The sequence below is a fragment of the Fistularia commersonii genome, chromosome 19 (assembly GCF_037954325.1).
Source record: "Fistularia commersonii isolate RoL2024-O1a breed Wild chromosome 19, RoL_Fcom_v1.0, whole genome shotgun sequence".
NCBI lineage: Eukaryota > Metazoa > Chordata > Actinopteri > Syngnathiformes > Fistulariidae > Fistularia > Fistularia commersonii.
In genome coordinates, this window is record NC_141302.1 from 12560717 (window position 1) to 12584651 (window position 23935).

Sequence of the window (23935 nt, forward strand, 5' to 3'; positions counted from 1 at the left end):
TTCTGAACACCATACAGAATATTTATTGATGTCCTGAAGTTACACAAGAAACCATGTGACAGAAGGCAAGGGTGGGATGGACACCCCTGCCTAATGGTGGAACGCAGACCTCCTCAATCCTCTTCTTCTCCACTTGATGATCTGCTCCTCGAACTCCAATCAAATAAATAAGATCTCCACATCAAGGGGCGGGGCCTTCTGGGGGGGAGGGGGCTTCCAGGAAATAGACCAGTCCCTCCTTGTGGGGACCAGGCCATGAAGGGACACCCACCTGTTACTTTGAGGGATTCTTCCACATTTCTATTTCATTTTCAATATCTATCAATTTATTATATACTCATTTTTTTGTACTTAATTTTTATTTTAATTTGTTTTCTATTTTCTTCTGGGGTTCCGGTTCCCCTTCCTTTGAGGGGGGTTTATCGCGTTCTCCAGTAGAACCATGAAGAACCCCCCCATTCCAATGGGAGAACCTTCTGGAGGTTGTCGACTGACTTCTCTGGAGGTTCTAGATCAGGAGAAGCCTGCAGTCCAAAGGGAGGGGTCTGCTGCCTTTGAGCGCACGCACACACACACACACACGCACGCACACACACTCATGCACGCACACACGCACACACACCTGCAGATGAAGTTCAATAAATAAGGCCATGATGACCAGCGTTTGTCACGATGAGACGACCAATCAGAGACAGACATGGTGACGGAACACGTTCCACAGGAGCAGGAGGTCAGGGCTGCTCCTCCAGGTCCTCCTCCTCCTCCTCCATGAAAAGGGTGAAGATGTCAAGGCTTTCTGGGTGATCTCCTGATGGCCCCCATGGCCACAACGCCGGGCAGTCAGTGGGACGGCCTCTCCTGGTTCGGTCCCGGTCCTTCAGGATAGGCCCGAGGTCTCCAGGTAGCTCTGCAGCTTCCTGACAGTGGTCCTGTCCAGCGAGCAGAGGTCGAAATCGAAGGTGGTGTTGGTGATGTGGAAATGACCCGTCTCCTCAATCAGGTTGACGATCTGAAGGGACAGGGGGAAGGTTAAGGGAGGAGTATACCACTGGAGGGGGCGGGGCCTATGCAGAAGGAGGCGGGGCTCACCTGTTGCAGGATGTGACCTTCCCTTAGTGTCATCAGTCTTTTGTGCAGCTCCACCAGCTCATCCAGGTACGCCTGCAGAACACAGGGGCTTTTAATTTGACAGGCAGCGGCCAGGTGGACGACCGTAAGCGAACTTCCCGTTTCCCAACAGAAAGTGGAACCCGGCGCACCTTGTCACCGTCCAGGCTTTTGGTTTTGTCCTGCTTGCTCTGCTTGGCGGGGCTCTTCACCTCCAGGATCTGAGGGACACACACACACAACATCCTGTTGAGAAGGTCCACCATCGGATGTCATATCATACAGGGTTTCTGCGGGTATCGGCTGATCTAATTCAATGCCTTTTAAAGCCACTAAAAACAAATATAATCCCCATGTCCAACCGCAGATACGTTTATTTATAATAATGTCAATTATTAACATCTGGAATAGATTTCCTTTTTTTTTAAATGGCTACACATTACATCCTGTAATTTGTCCTCCAGGACACTTCTAGAAGCTCTGACCTGGTCACAGACCAGTTTCTGGGACTCAACAGATTTTTTTAGTTATGTTGCAGGTCTTCACTTCCCCGTGGATATCAAAATTACACTTTTGCATTTCACTGACACTCTCTGCTCTTGCCACGCTCAACGTCTGGGGTTGTAACAACAGCAGGGCTCCGCATGTCAATCATCACACTATTCTGATCGGAATTATTAAATATTTATATAGCCTCATCAAAAAAGTTATTTCCCCATAAAGCACATTTCAATTTCTAATGCTTCTAGACATTGAATTCAATGCTTTTTAGTGCTATTTAAAGCCCTGAATTTTTCACAACATATTCAAATGACTTTTACTGCTTTGTAATGACCCGCGGAAACTCCGTCATAGTAATTCCACGCTGATAACTCTGTATCGGGCAATAGCATGTAGCTCCTGACTGTTTACATCAGGGGTGTCAAACTCATTTCTCATGGCGGGCCACATACGGCCTGGGTAAATGCCAAGTGGGCCAGACCATTAAAATAATAGCATACTCAGCAATAAATAACCAAAATATCATGTCTTGCCTCTGTTTTGGTGTAAAGGAGTACAAGGACATTAGGAAAATCTTTGAATTTAATGAACAATCCTTTTAAAAAACATTTCATGAAACACCTCATATTTCCTTTGACAAAAGTGCAATTTCCTATTTCATTCACATGTATGCATTGCAATCATGTGATCATGCGATCCCACTGATCGTACAAAGGCACAAAACTTTAACAAGTAATTGGTATGAAAAAATATAGTAATGCACTTAAAGATTAAATGAGAATTATAAAGAAAGGGATTTTTAAACCATTTACACATGTACATATAAAATCTATATTGAATCCCTGCCTACACCTTACAAACTGAAAAGAGTGCTATTAAATGTGTAAGGAAGAAAGTGTTCACCTGTCCTGTAAATGTGTAAACTTCATACATGAAACATGCATACACATACAATACATACTGAAAATGTATGGATTTGCATGAAAATTGAATTCCACCATACTCTTTTGTATTGAAGCTGGTGACTAACATTAAATTGCATATTTCGCTAGCAATTAGCTAGCTGGCTTTTACTGCTGCTTCACTGATTTCTCGGCTATGGGTGAAAGTGGACGCTGTTTCCTCAGACCAGCCAGCAATTGGTTGATCTTATCTCTTCTCAGTGTCTTAGCAAGCTGTCATATTTTTCACTCTGACGAGTCTCGTAGCGGCGCCGTATATTATATTCCTTAAATACCGAAACTTGTTGCAAACACGCCAAGCACAAAGGTTTCCCGTGCGTCTCCGTAAATAAATAAGACGTAGTCCATTTTTCTTTGAAAACTCTACACTCTTTATCTACTTTTCTCTGTTTTGATAATGACATTTTGGCTAGTGAGGGCGTAGCGGGGAGGTAGAGAACAGGGTAGAAACAATGTCATAACAAGCAGCAGATGGCGCATTGATAACGTCCGCTGATTGGTCTGTCTCAGTGACGCGGATTGTCTTCTACTCTGACCGAAATAGTACGCCTCCCAGCAGAAAATCCTTGAATTGCATTAAATTAAAAAACATGAAATCCTTGTCTTTCATGCATTTTTTCACTTTCAAATTATCCTGCGCGCCTGATTGAACCTCCTTGTGGGCTGTATGTTTGACACCCCTGATTTACATCATAGTCATAACACTGCTGCAAGGTCAGAACACAATGCAGTGACGACAACAACACTTCCACCATGTAATAATATGTTGTTAGTACTATAAACTCTATAACAGCAATAACACGGTAGTAATACTGTCACAATAACAGTACCAATGATGATTATAACAGTAATAACACAATGTATCATAGTAATGCTGAGACTCCTGACAGTTTAACATAGTAATAGTACTGCATCACGTAACACATTGTTACTCCCAACTGTGTATAACACGGTAATAACATATTGCTACTCCTAACTGCTCGTAACCCAGTAATAATGCTATCTGTTATAGTAATAACTCATTGCTACCCCGGACGGCCTCCGCCTCCCCCTGAAGCTGTAGTAACAAATGCTATTACCTGGTTGTTAGTAGTCTTCAACAGGGGCGGAGCGTCGTTGCGGGAAGGCGGCGAGGGGGAGGAGCTGTCACTCTCACTGCCGTCACTCAAGCTGACCCTGGATGGACAGACAAGCGTGAGGTGGGCGGGGCTTACGGCAAAATAATGGTAAATTGATTATTAGCGGCCTGGCTCAAGGACTGCGTTATTACACATCATGAAGATCCAGGTGAGCCATGGCTCCACCGGGACCTCCTCCCAGGTGACTGGTCGAGCTGTTGACCGACCTGCGCTGGTGGTGTGTGAGGTGCGTGTGCGCCGGGCGCTCCGCGTCCGAGTCCAGTTCATTGTCGTCGTCCGAATCCGAGTCGTCGTCGTTGTCGTCCGAGTGCAGGTCCTGCATCACAGACTGCAGTGGGCCGAGGACTAGGGCCCCCCGCCACACACACAGACACACACACAGAGACACAGACACACACAATGCTACAAAGCCTGTTTTACAGAGGGGCGCAGTCAGACATGCAGGACGTGGCGGTTCATGCGAGTGTGTGGTGATGCGATGGCATGATGGTTTGACCCACTAGGCTGGACACGAGGGGGGGGGGGGGGGGGGGGGTGTCTGGATAAAAGCTAGGCTATGCGAAATCCCATTGGTTCCTTCAAACCAACCACAGATGGGTGTAGCAGAACACCACTTTATTAGCATGGCAGCTGTGCTATGCTATGCTAATGGCACTGGGAGCCTGCAGAGGGGAGCAGAGTGCATCCTGAAAATCTTGGCCAGAGGGTTCTGTTGGACTCTACCCAGCAGCAGCAGGAGAGGGTCAAAAGTCAACCCAGTCTCCATAGGCAAAGCTAACATTAGCGGTGACCACTCCGAGTGGACTTTGGACGGGCCCATGGCGACCGGCACTAAGCTATTCTCAAATGCTCGCAATAAGCGCCGAGAGGGGCCGTGATCTCCACAACGACCATACCAAGCCCCGCCCACATGAGGAGGAGATGAGGGTTCATGCTACTGGGCTGCAGTCAGGCTCCATGCAGCGGGGTGGGGGGGCAGGGTTACCTGTGTGGGTTGAGGCAGGCAGAGCCACCCTCTTCCTGATGATGACGTCCACCACTGCACCCAGGAGACAAATCACAGGTCACCTCCATCACACCTCCACCTGCCCTGGCTCCGCCCCCCCATCTCCTCACCACCTCCAGCACCAGGTGTGGATGTGGAGCGGCTCAACACGGGGGGAGCAGTAATTTGAAACTAGCTTACCTTCACTAACGGAGGGTGTCGCTAAGGAACTACAAACGATCTAAGAACATTGGTGTGTGAACCACCGCCAACATCACTGTGTGTGTGTGTGTGTGTCTGTGCGAGTGTTGGTGTGTGTGTGTGCTTACCTTGGCGTTTGTGATGTGTGTGAGCGAAGCCTGAACTGGAGCTGGAGCTGGCTGGGCTGGGCTGCTCCGACTGGAGGGGAGAGAGAGGGGGTGAGTGGGGGAAGTGGGGGGTCCTTCGGTTCCACCTCGTCTGAGTTCCTTTATTCGTACCCTGTGGCTGCAGAGCCTGGGAGATCCTATGAGCGCCACTGAGACCACAGGAACCAACTCTTAAGGACACCTTCAACACTCACAGACCGCAGCCTCTACAGGTCCTAGTTCCAGTTCTGCTGGTTCCAGATGAGGACTCGGCGTAGTGAGTGTGTTACACCATGTTCTCAGTGGAACCAGGTTAGTAACCTGGAGAACGGCGCCCCCTTGTGATCGGTATGTGACCAGCAGTTCAAATGCTGGGTTCCACTCCAGTGTTCTCCAGACACGTTCCATCTCATAAAACCTGCCACGTACTTCAGTACCTCAAACCTTGTATGCTGATAGCTAGAACCAGAGAATAGACCCTAGCCAAAGAGGTGTAGAACCTCAGTTGCTAGCATCTGCTGCTAACAAATGTTAGCTTAGATTGTTGTTTTGTAACATCTCTTTGCTACGTCAGGACAGTAAAACCCCAAGAACCTCTGTCTTTGGAATCCTGAACAGATGCATGATCAGGCTTCAACTTCCATCTTGCGATGTAGAGGTTCTACAAGGGGACGGTTCCTTCAGGTACCATCATCAGGAGAAAAGAACCTCTTCCCCTTTACACAAGAGAACTGTTCTTTGGACCTTCAACTGTTTGATAGGGAGGCTCTGAACTTCACTTTTTGAAAGGTACTCCTGGTTCTACATCCTGGAACTTCAGAACTCAAGATCTCTGTCCAAAATAAGCTAACCGGTCACTCAGCAGGGGGTGAGGGGGTAATGGTTTGGTCCATTGCCATCCCCCTCCCTGAACAGAAGAACATCTCGGGGAATAGTGGATCCCTGATTGACAGACAGACCCCATCAGACAACAGATGTTGGTATTGATCAGTCATCAATACCAACATCTGGAAACATTTGCAGAACCAGGAGATCCAACTGGTAACTTTTCAAAATAAAAGCATCGAGTAATAGTAGTACTCCTTCAGTAGTTTGTAGTAGTACTTTGTCTTGCCCGCAGCTGGGGGTGTCCTTCCAGCAGGGGGCAGCAGCATGCCAAATGGTTACTAGTATCGATTACACAGCATGGCCCATTGTCATGGTGACGAGACAGTAAACAACCCCCCACCCTCAGATCATTACCCACTCAACACATCCACCTTGCCGTAGAAACCAGCTCCTCCTGAGGGCGCTGGAGCCTGGAGAGAGTCAGGCCACCTGGCGTTTGCCCCCCGCCCCCTTTACACCCTCTTGGGTGGGGGCGTGGGGGGACTTGAAAGGCCCCTCTACACAGCACAAACACAAAGGTGTCTGTTCCTCAGGAGAACCGGCTGCACCTCCTCCACAAAGACTTGAGGAGGAAGGAGACCCCCCCCCCCACTGGGACCACAAAGGGGGAGCCGGCCTGCTCACCCCCCCCTTTCTCCTCAGGTGTTGTAAAACCATAAACCCCCCCCACCCCCCCGTCTGTTTTACAGGACCTTAGGGGGGGTGGCCACTTTTTAGGAGGCCAGACAAAGAAGGAGCGTTGCTAACTGGCTAACGGGGTTAGCACTCAGGTGGAGCCATGCCGGAGCCATGGTTGGACGTCTGCTTCCTGTTTGGCCACCCAGACCAGCCCCCCCCCGTAGGGTTAATGGTGCCCGGGCCCCTTCTGCACCCCCACCTCCAAGCCCAGCACACCCTTTTGCAGAACACCAGAACACCACTTGAGAAGTCACCCTTCTTGGTGGTCATTTGCTTTTATAGCCCCTCTTACCCCTGGGAGGACCAGCCCCCTACAGAGACCTTCCAAGAACAAGACCGAGAACCATCTCCAGCCCTGAGTGCTCCAATCAGAGTTCAACTACCATGGGGGGTGGTCTATTTGGTTCTGCAAGATTAGAACCACAACTTTCAGGTCTGGTTGGGGCTTCAAGGCAACATGCCATCTTAGAGCTTAGCCTGAGAAGCCCTCTGGTGGAACCACTGGGGGTTCTAGGTTCTATATTTGAATCTTCCCTGAAAGTAGGGAAGTTCCAGGAACCCATGTGAAAATCCCGGGATATGTAAGGGAAACTGTCCAGAAATGACAGAAAATAAGGGAAAACGTGTCGACAATGGCAGAGAAGTTTCTGCATCCAGGGTCTAAAAGCAGGAGCTCGAAATCGTCCCACCAATTCGGTCATTCACTTGCAGTGAAGCAGATGTGACCTGAGTTCCAGCACACAGAGCCCCACCCTCCGGGTGGCGGAGCAAATGCCAGGTCTATCCAGGGCCGGGAGCAAGGTTTAGCCAGCAGTCGCTCATCCAAACATTCATCCTCTCACTCACACCTGTGGTCTTCTCTGGACTGTGGGGCAAAGACGGAAACCTAATGAGAACGTGAGGAGAGCCTCTACAGAACCACAGGAAGCTCCAGGGTCAGTCCAGAGAAGATCAGGATGTACTCACTGGCAGGCAGCTCCTACCAGAAGATGCCTTCACTGTTGCCATCATTGACCCAAGAAGATCTGGCACCTATGTTTAGGGGAGGTTCTGTGTTCTTGTTTCTGGTGTTCTACTCACGTCTGACTTAGTGGAGTCCATGTCTGAGTCGTTTTGGTGGACCAGCTCCTGGAATGGCGGCGGCACCTTCCTGCGCTCGGGTTCCTCTCCGTCCGCCCGCGTTCTACCCGTCCTCAGGTGGGACCTGTCCTTCAGTAGTCTCCTGTCGAGGGGCGGAGCCTCCGACCCCGACTTCCCCGACGGGTCAGCCAATCCCTTTTTCCGTTTTTTGGTCACGTGGTCGTCTCCGTCAGGGGCAGACAGGCGCTTGCTGAGTCCTGAGCCGTGGGTAGAGGCCTCAGGCCGGAGGTCCTTGGACAAGGACTTGGGCTCCTTGAAGCCCATCTTGGGGTTCAGGTCTTTGAGGGGCTGGTTCTCTTTGGGTTTCCTGGAGGGTTCTTTAGGGGCTTTGCTGGCGTCCCAGCACGAGTCTCTGAAGGCACTTTTGGGCTCTTTCAAGTCTTTGGGAGGCTTGTCTTTGTGGTCCTTGGAGGGCTTGTGGAGTCTGGAGAAGCTGCTGCTGCTGCTGCTGCTGGTAAGGAGGGTGGTGCAGCTTCCTTTGGAGCCATCCTGGAGAACACAGAGCAGAACCGTGAGCATCTGCATCCTGGGAGCATCAGGAGGTGCTCCTGGGAAAGGGCCTCAACCTTGTCAGGGCTTAGAACCATAAAAATAAAGAAATTGAACAAATCAGGAGGAATACCTGCCCCCTTACGGGAAAGTTAAGGGTGAAGTTTAGGTCCTTTCCTATCTGAGGAACTTCAACTCCAGAGTGTTTTTTCCTAAACTTAATTTGTCGATTTTAGGTACAGTGCTTTTCATGTTTTAAACTCTTTTATTTAGGGGGTTTCTTAAAGTTGTTTTTAAGGGGATTCACTTTGGCTTTAAGAAGTTTTAGGCTGATTAATGGTCAACAACTGGTTCCCATTTTATTCCCTTTGTAAATGTTTAATTGACCTCTCAAAGTGGACTTTAAAGGGATTTCCTTTGACTTTAAGGGGTTTTGGTTGCTTCTGAAGTAATGTTTGTATTGCTGTGTGAAGGTTGTCTGTATGACCCCCCCCCCTCCCTTAAAGATTCGGTATCTTCTGAGCCCCCCCAATCCTGATCGTCCATCTCAGGCCGGCCCAGTCCAGATCAAAGCTGGTGTTAATCAACGCTGGAGTAAACATCCTGGAGGAACATCTCAGGCTTTTAAACTCATCACTCACCTCCTTGACAGGACCTCCTTTCATCACATGAAGTCCCTCAGATCTGGAAAGGTCCGGGGGGGGGTGTTCCTGTGTTCTAAACCACTCAAACATCAGCCCTGAGAACCTTTCGGGGAACATCTGCTAACTTCTATCAGTGAGGAGGTTTCATCGTGTTCATCGATCTTCTCAAATGAAAAGGTCCCCTGTTTCTCTAAGAACATCTAGAGAGGACCACGGTGGTGGAACCGGGAACACCAGGAGAACCTCCTGAAAGGTTCTAACCTGCTGCTAGCCTTGGAACAACTGAGGTGGAGGAGGACCAAACTTATGGGAGGAAAACGAGGATTACACCAGGCATCAAGGTCATCATAATTGATTATCACCAATCAGTGTTGATCAGGTCAATGGGGTATCAAGTTTGTCCGAAGTGATCTTTGACTAAACTAGGATCAGTAAATGTTCTGCTGAAGATCTCCACACTGAGCCCCCCACCTCCACCCCAAGTGCTGGCAAAGTCCTCATCAACCCCCCCCCCCTTTAGAAAAAGTTGTTCAAGGAAAACTTGGGATTGTCTGGGGCACCAGTTCTCTGGGGGTAGGGGTGGGGGTGTTCAGCAGTGGAGCATGGAAGGGGGGGGGTGCTCTGAGGGTGGGGGCAGTGTGCAGTGCCCCTCTGGGCAGTAAAACCTATTAAAGTGGTCTAGACAGGGGGGCAAACACCTTCACACTGTTTGTCTACCGAGGACCTCCCCCAATGACCCCGCTGACCCCCTTGGATGTAAAGCGGCCACCTCCCTGCACAGCGCTGCACTGCGTTCCGTTAACCCAGGTTCAGAACAGACAAGGAGCGTGTACTCTGGGTACTGACAGTACTTCAGGTACTGCACTACACTGCACTGCAATCCAGGTCAAATGACATTTGTCCAATTTCACCTTAACTTGATTCTTTAGGAGCCAGCTGGAGGTAGTTTTCTGGGGTACTTGCTCAGTACCTTTGTGTAGTCTGCAATAGTACCTTCCATGTACCAGTTCTCTGATGTTCTAGAGAAGGTTCTACGGTCATCTTTCTGGACTCATTATTAGGCTTCCCTTAGCTAAGTGTGAATTCACTCATTACATTACATTGCATTTGGCAGACACTTTTATCCAAAGCGACGTACAATAGAGGACACTCAGCCACTAATACACTTACCCTTGAATTTAGGGGCATTGCCCCTTAACCTCTAACCCTTAAACTAAACCCTAAACACTGTATCTGAACTTCATGAAAAGTGCCTGGTAATTTCGAAGACATTGTCCCTAAACTTCAGACACAGTTTCCCTTAATACCAAATATATTTTCTTTTAAATTCACAAAAATCCCCCCTTAACTGTAGCCAGTGGTCATAGTCATTAAATTCTTGTGACCTTTTCTTCGATAAATGTGAATTTCCACTTAACTTAGTTCATAAAGACCCTTAACTGTGTTAAAGGTCTACACTGCTGCCGTTTAGGTCATATTCCCCTGAGAAGCCCCAAGGTCTCCCGGCTGGATCTGCTGAGATTAAGGTTTATGGTATCTCCTGTTAGCAGATTAGATTTGATCATTTGTTTAATAACATATTTCTGGGTGTCGACTGAAATAATCCTAATTTACATTTTAAAGGGGAAGATTATTGATTGCAGATGAGGGTGGGACATCTGATAATTTGATGTTTCCTCAGATTAGTTCTATAAAACCAGACAACACCTCCTCCATTGTCCTGATAATCCGGAATAATCCCCTGCGGCCTAATCCATCACACATTTCCTGTTCAGACTGCAGATCCTTTCCATGGTGATTATACAATAATCCAGAAGAGGCGGTAGTGGGATTAGGAGGACCCATGCTGACCTTTGACCCATGGAAGGTCTTGCTCTTCCTGGGGTCGGAAAAGGAGGGCGCCAGCGAGCTGTTTGGGAGGGTGGGCAGCTTCAGGTGCTGTCCGAAGAGGGAGGTGGAGCCCTCCTGCATCACCATCACCTGCACGGGGAGCAGAGATTAGGACCAAACCAAAAGGTCACAAAACCCTCAGAAGACCAACGAGAAGCAGCACCTAATCCTGAATTACACAGCAAAGGTCAAGTCTAATCTGCCTCCCGCTCACCCCCTGTACTCTGAACATCTGGCCTGGGTTGAGGACTCCATGGACAGTTTTCCCTCAAGACCAGGAAAACCTCCAAACAGATCAAGCACCGGTTTTAAGGGGAGGGCGGGGCAAAGCCTCACCTTGGAGTCCTCGGAGCTCCTCTTGTGGGGGTCCCGTTGCTGCCGGACAGACAAAAACAGGGTTAGTAGTGGACCCAGACCCGTGGGGGAGGTCATGATTTATTAGGAACCCCCCGTCGCCAGAGTCGCTGTGGCAACAGGGGAGCAGGATGTTTTCCCAGAGTAAACAGAGAGCACTTAGCGGCGCTCGTAAACCCACAAAGGGTCTCCGACAGGGCGCCAGGCGTCCATGGAGAACAGGGGAGGAACCATACCACCAGAACCTCCGGGTTCCAGCCTCAGGCACATGACAATCTCTGGTTCTGTCACTCATAGACAGTGCTATCTAAGACAGGTTCATCTCAAAGATCCAAGATGGCGGTGTGCCGCTCAGCTTCCGGTCCTGTCAGTCCAGGCGGGTCCACAGAGGTCCATCTATAGGACCGCCACATTCATCGGGAACATGGAACCGGTTTCACAGAGATCAGCTGGTTTGGAGAATGTCTGAAGATGTAGCAGAGCCCTAGCTGGTTCTATAGCAGTCAGTCAGAATGCAGGACAGAACCGGACATTCTGCTGTCCTCTTTCCTGTCCAAGGGAGGACTTGTGTGGCTCATTCAGTGTGTGCCACCACGACTAGACAAGAAAAGGTGGAGATAGGTGGTGGACCTGACCTATAGCGGAAATCCAGTGGAGTGTGACTGGTGTTGGACTGAGGAACCAGGTTCAGGGGTTCAGCTGGAACCCTTCATGTTATAGGTCTTTCTAACTCTGTTCTCCTGTGGTCATGTGATAGAACATCATCCATCAAACACTACAGGCACCATCTGGGTTCTACACTGGAGAATGGATGAAGGAGAAAAAAAAAAAAAAAAAAAAACATTCTCTTTTCCTGGATGGATGAAGCAACATGGCGGACTACCGTCCTGGTTTCATCAGCTAGCGCTAAGTGGAACCAGTGGATAGCGGTGAAGAACTGAGGGATCCATTGGTGGAGATCACGATAGAGACAGAGGCATTTTGTTCTGGGCCCCCTTTATCCTGGATTCATCATTACCAGAGCATGTACTCATCCAGGGGTGGATCAGCGAGAAGGTTCCAGGCTCAGTCGGGGCTGGGTTTTCTGTCTTCTCATGGCTGGGTTCTCTCCATGCTCTCCTACCTGGTTCTCCTGAGGGAGGTTCTACTCTGGGGTTCTATGTAACTACAGAGCGCGGAGCTCCTACCCCTCCGGCCTTCAGCAGCTTGCGTCGGAACTCCTCCGTGGGGTTGTTGAAGGTGAGCTTCTCGCAGCGGAGATGATTGACAGGCGGGTGGCCCTCAAGGTGCAGGAACAGGTCGTAGTCGAAGCGGACCTTCTTGGGCTCCTCCTGCGGGGACGAGACAACAGTCAGGACACCAGGGGTTCTTCTCAAAGCTCCCAGCTGCATCTGAGCTCTTTACTCTAGCCGCTGAGATACCTTCTGGAAACATCTGACGCCTACAGCTAAGCTCTGACCAGTATTGTTTTTGGATTCTTTACTCAAAAACATTTAAGTGAGATATAAGGGAAACTTTTCTTTGAAAGATATTTTTTGAGTTTTCCTTTGAAGGAAAGCACATCCATAATCTGGCCTTTGGACATAGGGAAGACAGAAGAACACGCAGGTCTGTCAAGGGTAAATGTACTTCTTGCTCCTGGCCAATCAGAGCTCAGCTTGTCGTGAGCTCTGGGCGCGACTAATGTAATAGCACTTGCACTTTGTGTGAAGGTACCTTGTTCTTGAAGTAGACCTCGATGGGCAGGATGAACCCGGCGTACCCAGACTCCTCCACCTTGTAAGGTGGATCCTTGCACACTGAGGAGAGAACATTGGTGTTTAGAACCAAGGCAGTAGCATGGACAAATCCCCCCCCACACACACACACACACACACACACACACCCGTGGTTCCACCATTCTGGGTTCTCCAGGGAGCTCATTAGCTCCCAGCTCACAAATCAGCACAGGAAACGGCACAAACCAGGACTTTGGAGGCTCCACCCCCTCCCCAAATAAACCCCAGGTGTTCTTCAGCAGAGGTGTTTGTCTGACACTATCCCAAAGGAGCCACCAAGAAAAAAATACCAATTAATCCCAGTGAGCTCTGATGAAGGTCCTTGTCTAGACCTACAGGAGACACAGGTCCATGACTGTACCTCATGATCCTCTAGAAACTAACAGAAGGTCTTGATCCAGGATCTGAGGTCAGAACCTGGTGTGGCAGGTTCCTCGGTTGCTCCTCCAAGTATTTGTCTGGATCCAGAACATCCCATGACCTCGGAGAGAACCTAAAGGAACCAGACAGAGGTTCCTCTCCTGTCTGCAATCATCAGACATGTCCTGCTGCGAAGGAGCACCAAACTATAAACTAAAGCCTGTGACTCGTTGTCATGACAACACAGAGCTCCAGGGGCATTCTAGCTCTGGAGGGGAAAGATCAGCAAACACCTCTGTCTCCATGGAGACCAGGAAAACACCAAGGCTGCAGTAAATCACCATACGCAGGTGGCTCCACCAGAACATCTCTGGAGTGCTCTGACTGCCATGCCTCCCAGTCTCCATCCTCCTGTGGTCCAGGGTCACTCCAAGCAGTAAGCAGGTCTAGGTTTAAGAAGGTGCTCAGACACATAGTGTCTTCTGAAATTAATCACAAAATCAAAGCGCCACCCCCTGGTGTGGCAGGTGGAGTACAGCGTCTGTGGTGTCTCCTTCGATCTGGTGTCTCTGAAGGTTTGGTTTCTCCTGACGTCAGCTGTCCATTGTGACGTTTTCAAAACGCCTGCACATGGCGCTGTTTAAAAATGAAGAAAACGGCCTGTTGCCGTGGATACGGCAAATGGCCGACTGTAGTTTGTTTGATGTCAAGTCAGATCAACAGCAGCCTGACTTTTGTCGTCATGGCTACACAAGCTAACTAGGGGTTAAGTATCTTCAAGACACTGCCCTCTAGTGGCTGCTTCTACAAACAGACACTTCCTGCTGAAGCTTCACCAAAGACACACACACACACACACACACACACACACACACACACACACACACACACACACACACACACACACACACACTTCTGAATCATCCCTGTGGCGTCTCAGGACTTGTGCACTCCGTGCTGCCTTCAGGGACCTCCTCTCAGCGTGGGAAAGATGGGGACCAAGACCCTCCAATCAGCAGCTGGGGGGAGGGGGGGGCTTAATCCAGACAGATTAAAAGGCCCCACATGGGAAACATCCCAGTTTGTGTTGTCTTGACAACTAACTGGGATGGATGGGGAGGGGGGGCATGTCAGAACTGAAAGCAACAGCTGGAGAGCTGGAGTTCACAGAAGTAGAAGAACACCCAGAACCACCAGAGAAGTACTACAAGTACAAATACGCACTACTAATGGGTAGATATACATCCAGAATACCAGCTGGTAAGAGTACTTTTTATCTCAAAGTACATTCAGCCCGGCAGAGACGTTCAGGAATGTGCTAGAGGGTACTGCATATAGTGGTATTTGAAGGACCTGCATGAGCAGATGGAAAATTACTACATGGCCATGCCAATGTGTGGTGAAGATAGTTTTCCTCACTTCACACCTTCAGTTAAAGTTCCCCCCTGTAGAACTCAAGGATATCAGACGTCATGGTCGGAGCCTCCCCCTCCCTGAGAGGCTCTTCTTCTCTGGTGGTGCATTCAGGTCTCTAAGCTGTGAGGACCACTAGTCCTCTGAGGAGGTAGTCTTTTCAGCAGAACTGGACCATGGAGCCCAATACTGCTTATCTCCAGTTTGCAGGTTCCAGACTGGGAGAGGGAGCACCTCACATGACAATGAACGTGGTTCTCCACAAGCTCCTTAGGGAAGTTACTGGCTCTTGAAGAACGTTGAAATTCTTCAATAGTTCTCCAAATGCTGCTTCACGTTTGCTCACTGAGCTTCCACTTTCCGGTTTACCACCATCTGATTGGGCGATGAGCTGTCGGCTTGGTCCTGATTGGCCTATCTGGTTCCTGTACAGGCATCTGGATCCGGGTTCCATACTGTGCTCCCGGTTCCTTTACAGACCCCCAGCAGTTACCAGAATTTTCTGTGGTGGAGGTTCCCAGGAACCTTCAGGGATCGGGGGGGGCTCTTTTTTTTTTTTTAAAGCGTGGGTGGGTGGGAGGGAGGGGGGCAGGTGGGGGCTGGGGGCAGTAAATGAGAGACAAATGTTTTACGGCGGGTGGAGCTCAGTGGAGTCAAAGATCTACCAGCAGACGGCCTCCAATAACCAACCCCCCCATCTCATTGACTCCACCCGTGGGGGGGGGCATTTACAGCCCACTTCCTGTCATTTGGAGGACCCCCCCCCCCCCATGTCCCCTGACAGCACCTCCCCCACTGCCGGCTGCAGCCCCCTGGGGGTGGGGGTAGAGGGGGTTGTGCTCCACCTTTACCTCGTCGGTACGATTCCAGGGCAAATTGTAAAACAATTACAGGCAAATTCCTGAGAGTCCTGCCAGATGGGGGGAGGGAGAGTTAGAATTCATAGCAGGGGTGGCCTCTGATCCTGCTCCACACCTCCAGTGAGCTGGACTGGGTTCCTTCATGGCAGGTTCTCCACCGAATTTCCTCCCTGACAGCTTCCTCAGTGGAACTCAGGAGCTGGCGGTGGAATGTACCAAGAGTGGCGTGGTAGGGGTGGGTGGGGCAGGAGTGGTCCGGCCCTACCTGCTCACCTCCACGCACCTAAGCAAGTCCACCTGGGACTGATCAGATGATCCAGAGAGAAGGAATCTGCAGTAGGGGCTGGGTCATCTTAGCGTAGCTACACGAAAGACCCGAGGTTCTCGAACACATCGTCACCGTTGATGCGAGGCCGTCCAAGATGGTGTCCTGAGGTCACCGGCATGTTCCTTCATCGCACAGATTGCCATGGCAGCGGAGGATGCCACAGCTGCCTCTCCATCATCTCCATCTCCAGGCAAACTCTGGTTCTAATGCTGCCTGTTGGGCGAGATTCTCCGGTTCTCAACACACAGATGGAGACATTCTCTACCTGCTCCTCGATCCATACTCATATTGATGCGTGGCCTATTGGTTTCTGACGTAAGGGAATGGATGCTTGAGCTGAGAAGCTGTGGGAGAAGAAGGTGGACCACCACTGGACAGCCTGGCGATCGGGTGCTAAGAGGATCTGTGTCGCTGTAGTGACCAGACTGGTGTGGTTCTCACACACACACACACACACACACACACACACACACACACACACACACACACACACACACACACACACACACACACACAATTAAAAGCCAGTGCTGGTCGTGTGTGTGTGGGGGGGGGGGGGGGATACTAGCCACAGGCTAACATGTTGGCCCAATCAGTGTGTGTGTGTGTGTGTGAGAAATAGTGGTGCGTTTTTAACAGTGAGCTCTTTCTTTAAGGAAAGTGGATCCTTATGTCTAATCGCACATTCCCTGTAGGGGGATTGGGGGGTGCGCAGACAGAACACAGCATGGGTTCTGGAGGAGTCTGGGGTCGTGCAGGGGTGAAGATCAGGTTCTTCGACCATCAGCCAAGTATTGATCAGGTGATCAGAATCTCAGGATTCAGATCCAGCCCCTCTCTCCAGGTCCAATCGGAGGACCAGGGATGCCAGGCCGAATGACGCATCGCCACGGAGACGGGATGCTTCTGCATTCTGTTTGTTTCTCAGCTGTGGAGTTCTGTGGGGGGGGGGGGGGGGGTTCTGGGGCTTCTCCATCATCCCCCCCATCCCTTCGGCCGTAACCTTCATGACAGACCGTAATGCAGGCAGTGCTACTGCAGGGAACAGCCTGGTCTGCTGCTGCCCACCAGGAGGCACCCTGGGTGAGTGGGGGCTTGCAAGTTAGCGTTCTGCAGAGGAGGATAGCACACCATGCTAAGAGGTTAGCCATCAATCAGTCAAAGCTCATGTAGCGGTCTGCTCTCCTGGGTTATGAAACGTCTCTCTCTCCAGAGACCTGCCGCAGAAGACTGAAGAACAACAGCCAGATGAGTAGACTTTCTGCTCCAACGATGGATCACCAGACGAGTAGGCCTTCTGCTCCACAGCGAAACATCAGACATCCAGACAAGTAGACCGTCTTCTCGAATGATGGACCGCCGGACTTCCTGCTTCGACAGATGTCTAGACAAGCAGCTTCTCGAAACCTCCACAGGTTTCAACATCTGGCCTCTTTCCAACATTGATCCAATGCTCCTCTGACGTTTTGTTACCATCAGCCAAAGAACATGCTGAGGAGCAGCAGAAATACTCTGCAGCTGCAGTCCTTGTACTGTGGAATGATTAAAGGCACATTCTATTTAATTCAGACTCGTACTATGTGTAAGTACTTCAGGTACTTCAGGTTCTGGTTCCTGCCTCCTGGGCTGGAGGCTTCCAGGAAGAGGACAGAAGATAGGGGGGGGGGTCCTGTTCGTCAGAGGAACCCCCCTTCCACAGGAGACAAAGCTCCAATGCCCTGGGTTTGAACCTGGTCAGCGAACGCACCGCTTCGCTGGCTCCGCCTCACGTCTGCCACCACAACCTTCCGGGAATCATCCCGCCCTGGGAAACCACCGGGCCCGGGAATTACAGCCCCCCCCCTGCACCCCTGAACCCCCCTGCCCCCACACATGTGCACACTCCCATCTAACCCTGGATTTGCACACACACGCACGCACGCACGCACGCACGCACGCACGCACGCACGCACGCACGCACGCACGCACGCACGCACGCACACCTCCGAGCGGATCAAAATGGCCGCCGGCTCTGGAGCAGTATGTTGCCAAAAAACAAAACAAAAAAAAAAAAAAAAACACTTCACCTCCATTTGTCGGGAGCAGGGCTGCCGTGTGGCCCGTATCCATGGCGATGGCAGCCCGTTAGCAGCAGGGCAGTGCAGCCTGACCTGTCCGTTAATCTCAGCCCCTGTCTGGCGCTGTGCCAGGCCAATCACGGCGCGGAACCGGCCACCGACAGCTGACAGCTAGCAGGAGTAAACAAACATGGCCGATGCCCCAGCCGACGCCAGGCTCCGCCCCTGGTGATCCTCCTTCTCATGGATCTAAAACACTGTCAGTGACCTAAGAGACTGATCCCTTTACGCTGTTAAGGGACGCAGAAGTTCACTTAAGTTAAGGGGATGTTAAGAAGATTTCTTGCGAGGGTTTAAGGGGGTTTCACCAAAGTCCTATTAGCTGCTCCTTTCACTTAATCCACTTTAAGTGGAGATTAAGTCAGGCGTCTGCTGTGGGCGGAGGCTGGTCTGGAGCCCAAGGTCCAAGACGTTCTTGGAGATCTACACTCCTCTGGGTTTTTCAACACACACACACGAGGCCCAGGCTCTGCAGAAGGAGAACGTTGGGCCCTGACGGTTCCATCATGAGAACATTCCCAAGGCCTTAGGGTTAACACAACCAGGAAAGGGTTTCCAGCAATGCATGTTTCTATATAAAACACACACACACACACACACACACACACACACACACACACACACACACACACACACACACACACACACACACACACACACACACACACACACACACACACACCCCATTTTTTACTGCAGGGTCTTTGAAGTGAGTGGATTCCTGCAGCATGGGGGGGGTAACTTCCTGCCAGCGCAGTGGTCCTCACTCTCTCTCTCTCTCTCTCTCACACTCTCACACACACACACACACACACACACACACACACACACACACACACACACACACACCACCTGTCATCGCCTCATAACACCTTTATTACCGGCTCATAAACGCCGGCGCCCTTCCTCCTCCTCCTCCCCCACCCTCCATGTTTACATTTCTTTAGCCGGCCCTCGGAGGAAGAGAAGACAACGAGGAAGAAGAGAGTGACCCTCCAAACTGCACAACAATGTGCATTGGTATCATCATCAGTACAATCGATAATCAAATCTTTTTAATTAGCATGCAGCAAAGTGCTAGCAATGCTTATAAAATTAGCATGTAGCAAAATGCTAGACAAAAAAAAACAAACTCAAAGATCTAAGAGAGGGATTCGAATCTCGTGGAAAGTAACAACCAACTCCTCGATAGATTATCTGTCAAATAGCAAGAAAGGAAACACTCCGGGACAGAGGGGTGTGATGAACAGGTGGGATGCAGGGATGAAAACAAAGAAAATCTCAGTGAAAGAGAAGAAAAAACATTGGGATTTTCAGATGTCACCAAACTGATCCAAACATCCTGAAAATGAAGACACAACACTTCCAGGACTTTTCCTGCAACATTGTGGGAAATACTAGGCTACTCACAACAAACTACATAGTTAAAAAAATAAATAAAATCACAAACAAGACCTGGAGTCCATGGGAAACAATCAACTTAACATTATCTAAACATCAGCCAAATATCACCTAAACATTTGCAAAACATTAGCAGAAAAAATAGCGAAGTATCACCTAAACAGTAGCTAAACATCAGCCAAACATTTGCCAAAAAATAGAAAAATATCACCCAAACATTAGGAAAACATAAGCTAAACAGCAGCAAAGCTTTAGCTAAGAATCACTCAAACATTAGCTAAAATGGCCACACATGAAGGAGCCTTGCCCAAGAGAAGCAAGAAAACATTGTAGGAGAGCGACCTGAGACCTAGCAACATGCAGAAAATCCTGCCCTTAACCAAATGCTGCCATAGAACCTGTGAAGTACTTGCCATGTAGTCACAAATCAAAGTTCCAGCTAAGTACTCACCAAATACCCACATAGTCAAGGATTCACCAAGTACCCATCAAGTAAAATTCCTGCCAAGTACCCAGGTGGCCACGGACATGCCAAGTACCTGACAAGTACTTCAAACTGAGGACAGTGTATATAAGAACTTCTGAAGTCCAAGAGGGAAAGGCCCAAGTGGTGCACTGAGAGCCTGTAACCAGGGGACCTTTGGTTTTCCTGTGGTAGGTTCTCTCCGGTCAGCTTGGTTCCACAACCTCTTCTGGGAATAAAACCCATGGCTGCAGCTGTTCGTGTGTTAGCGAGTAGACGGGAGGTGGGGGGCTCTGCTGATTGGCTGAACATCTCACCAGGTCTAAGAACATCCAAACACACCTGAGATGCAGCAGGTGGAGTGACGGTCCTGAGATACGTAAGCTCTGTGGAGGTCCAGACCTATGTCCCTCCAGGGTTCACCTTTAAAGGGGTGGGCTTCAAGCTTCTGACTGGTCTCACTCAGGCTCAGGTTACAGAAGAGCCTTTTTTTTGACCGTGTGAGGTAACAAACCTCCCAGGTGTGCTAACGGCGAGACCAGGTGTACAACCGGGTAGCCCAGGTGTGCTAACAGGTAGCATACTTGAGGTAACGGACCGCTCAGGTGTGCTAACGGAAGGCAGGGAGGGGGCCAATCACAACGGTCACTGTGGTGAGAGGCGTGGCTTAACTTGGATGGTCAATTTGGAGTCTTCAATGAATCAGAGGTGAACCTCTGGCAGGAGAACATGTTTGTTCACATGGGGTTCTCCATAGTCAGACCATGTTAGTGATTCTGCAGGTCTTTGACAGTTGTGATGTTCCTCAGACATGACAGCTGTCATGGAGGTTCTCCTGCTAGTGATCACATGTTAGACAACCTGCCTTAGACTAACAGGCTGCAACATCACGTGGTCTACAGGTCTATCGCCCCACTGGTCTATAGCTTACAACATTAATAAGTAACACCATCACTAACGTTGGGTATATTTTACCCAACACAATATCCTGGATAAAATACAGTTCTCATCAATTTATAGATGGGCCAATGGGAGGAGGGAAACAAACATACAATTAATAACATCAGTGAGCAGCCTGAAGCTACCCAAGGGCCCATAAAACTCGGACAATGGCAACACAATGAAAATCACATGACAAGAATTGTGTGGGTGAAAATCACCCGACGTTAGTGTTCTAGGGCTAACCCCATATGAGCATCTGAGGCCATGAGAGTCTTTGGGATCAGGCTCTGAGATGCTTTGGAACCAAGTGAGTAATCAAGAAGATCTCCACTGAAGGAAGCCCAAACCCAAAAAAGATGTCCATTATCCCCCAACGTTTGCTACAAATCACCTTAGAATCAGTCCAAAATCCCCTAGAGTCACCAAGGAATGCCTTAGAATTCCTTAAAATCACTCAGATATCAATTTGAAGAAGTCACTTACAATTCATTGAATCTCCTCAAATTCAGTGACAAGTAAATTGCACTGACATCTCAGACAAAAGACCTTAAATCAATAAAAAAAAACACCTTAATTTCGTTGAGACTGCTTCAAAGGACGAATACATCACCTCAAAAGGTCACTGGACATCACCTTTAACTCCTTAAGATACCACTTTAAAGTCTATCACAAAAACCCTGACATTGGTATAGCAATCATCCTGGCATCAACAAACACCTTTGAGGTCACCGAAGAGTGAGACGTCTCCATAGGTTGGCAAGACCTCCCCTTAAACGAGATGTCCCCGTATGTAAGTTGAGTAGTCTCTTTGAGTAGCTGAGATGTCCCATTCTGTAGACAAGATGTCCCCTTAAGTTGGTGAGACATACCCTTAAGTAAGTGGGACGTCCCCCCAACTATCCCTTAGAAATACACTTAAGTATGTCAGGCAGCCGGGTACTATTGGACAGGAAGTTGCTGGAGGCGGAACCAGGTGGCAGCGGTGGTCGGGCCTCACCTCGTTTTGGTTTGGGGAAGCTCTCGTGCAGGTGGAAGACCACCTTCTCCACGAAGTGCTGGATGTTGCTGTGCTCCGGGCCGCGGACGAACACCATCCAGTCGTGGGTGAAGCCCTCCGCCGTGGGCTTCTTCCTCACTTGGGCGCGGTGACCCAGTTCCAGCTTCACCTGAACGGCTCCCTGCAGGGGAACACCATGCAGTTTGAGCGTACACCACGAGCTTCAGTCAGGACAGCCTTCCAGGAGTTGAACCCCCAAAGCAAATCATCTGGAGGAGGTCTGCACCAGGTTCCCGACAAAAAAAAAAAACTAGAAGAACCTCAGACGCGGAGCAGATGATCACATCAAGAGTTACCAGAGCGAGCTAACGCGTGGAGACTCATCTTCACTGGATGGCCCAAACAATGAACTAGAAGGACCAGAACATTGGAGATAAAACAAGAACGGTCGTAAAGGTGTCGTTATTAACGTCTAATAACAGATGAATGCACTTCCGGTTCCGGTTGTACGCAGGTAAGTCGCACCTGCGCTTGACGCGGTCTTTTACTTTGAAGGGCCCCGGATGTGCCCCCCCCCATTCCCACCCCCCGGCGGACTGAGCGGACGTGTCGGTTAAGTTGCGGTGCCGGAATACCGGGACGCGGCGGGTGTCAGTCGCCCCCCCTCCCCTCGGCCAAGGCGGAACCGTGACCGGCGTGACATTGCCGCGGAACCGGTACCGGAACCCGGGCGTTTCCGGAGCGGCTCGCGCAGCTACGGCGAGCCGGAGGACGGAGGGGGAGGAGCGGGAGGAGGGGGAGAGGCAGCCCTGACGTCCGAGCGCGGCCGGCGGCGGCCCGGGGCCCGGCCCGGTCCGACCCGGCCCGGCCCGGTACTCACCGAGCCGGCCATCTTCAGCCGCGGCTCCGCTCGCTCACGGAGAAGCGCTCCGAGGAGGCGGCAGCGGCGCGCGCGGCTCCCCCGCGACGGCGGACATGGTCTCTCCTGCGCTCGAGACGGAGCCCGGACTTTCAAAGGCTCGCCGGCGGTCAATTTCCGGCTGCCGCCCGCGACACTTCCGGTGCGGACTTTCAAAATAAGGCCGGCCGGCCGGCGTGCTTTAGCGTGGTCGGCAATAAATTAATATAGAAATATATAGATATTTCTAGATATAGTAGAAACAATCATTGACAATTTTATCACCGATAAAAATATTTGAAAAAGATTTTAAAAATATTTCACTCGATTTTTTGATGACCAAACAAACAGGAAAATAACTAACCAACTAACTAAATAACAGAATGAATGAATAGAATTATACACTGTCAAAGTTTTATATTTGAAATATCCTAACTTTAAGAAGGACGACCTTAATTAGGATGAGAATTATTATAGAATTTATAATAGTGGCTCAACAATAATCATGATTATGAACGACTTTATGATGACCAAACTAATAATATCACAACAATATCACTTTCAACTTGAGTTTTACTTATTTTATTGCCCGTTTATATATTGTTTAGTTATTTTATTGCCCATTGTATATTTTATATATTTTTTATATCCATTTTATTGCCCAATTGTATATTTTATATATATTGTCTATTTGTACAGTTTTATATTTGTACTGTCTTCCCACGTCTACAAATGGAAATTAGTTATGAGCTACAATCTGGTACAAACATCTCTGCCTCTGTACTTAATGTAATTGTACACTGTCCTAATAAACTTTTTAAATTACCTAAAACTAAATTTCATAACGTAAACGCTGAGTGTTTGCAGGATGTGACGTCACGGATAAGTGATTCGGCAAAACAATAAAAAATAAAAGTGAATAAACGCAGTGAAGGTCTACGCTTGTTTGTATTTTCACAATAAGAGTATAAAACACTATTTACTTGGAAAAAGCATGAAAACCTGCTGACTGGACTTCAACCCTGCAGGAGGTGGAGAGAGCATCCAGGAGGAGAGTGAAGAGGAATGAAGAAAAGTAGAAGAGGATTTTTGAAAAACAGCCCCGTCTGAGCAGAACCCTGAAGGAGAAAAGGAGAGTGGAGAAGGGGAGGAAGAAGCTGGAGGAAGAGGAGAAGAGAATGAGAAGAAGAGTGAGGAGAGAAACAAGAAGTAGCTGGAGGAGAGAAAGGAGAAGAACAAGTAGAAGGACAAGTG

At 49.5% G+C, this 23935-nt stretch overlaps 1 protein-coding gene across 4 annotated transcripts; it reads right to left on the minus strand.

Annotated features, from left to right (window-relative positions):
* On the minus strand, positions 1 to 22837 carry mllt3 (MLLT3 super elongation complex subunit). Of its 4 annotated transcripts, none has more exons than XM_086165338.1 (14): positions 22664 to 22837; positions 21784 to 21964; positions 12841 to 12923; positions 12312 to 12455; positions 11107 to 11145; positions 10732 to 10860; positions 7688 to 8236; positions 5024 to 5093; positions 4695 to 4748; positions 3916 to 4054; positions 3650 to 3746; positions 1260 to 1328; positions 1090 to 1161; positions 1 to 1009 (listed from the first exon to the last, which is right to left on the minus strand). In XM_086165338.1, exons 1-14 carry the CDS (start codon positions 22673 to 22675, stop codon positions 878 to 880), a joined length of 1770 nt encoding a protein of 589 aa, XP_086021464.1. In that variant the 5' UTR covers positions 22676 to 22837; the 3' UTR covers positions 1 to 877. The 4 variants fall into 4 exon arrangements, with proteins under 4 accessions (XP_086021464.1, XP_086021466.1, XP_086021465.1 ...); XM_086165340.1 differs by having other exon boundaries at positions 3841 to 4054; positions 22664 to 22818; XM_086165339.1 differs by lacking the exon at positions 4695 to 4748 and having other exon boundaries at positions 22664 to 22828.
* Positions 22838 to 23935: the final 1098 nt, after the last annotated feature.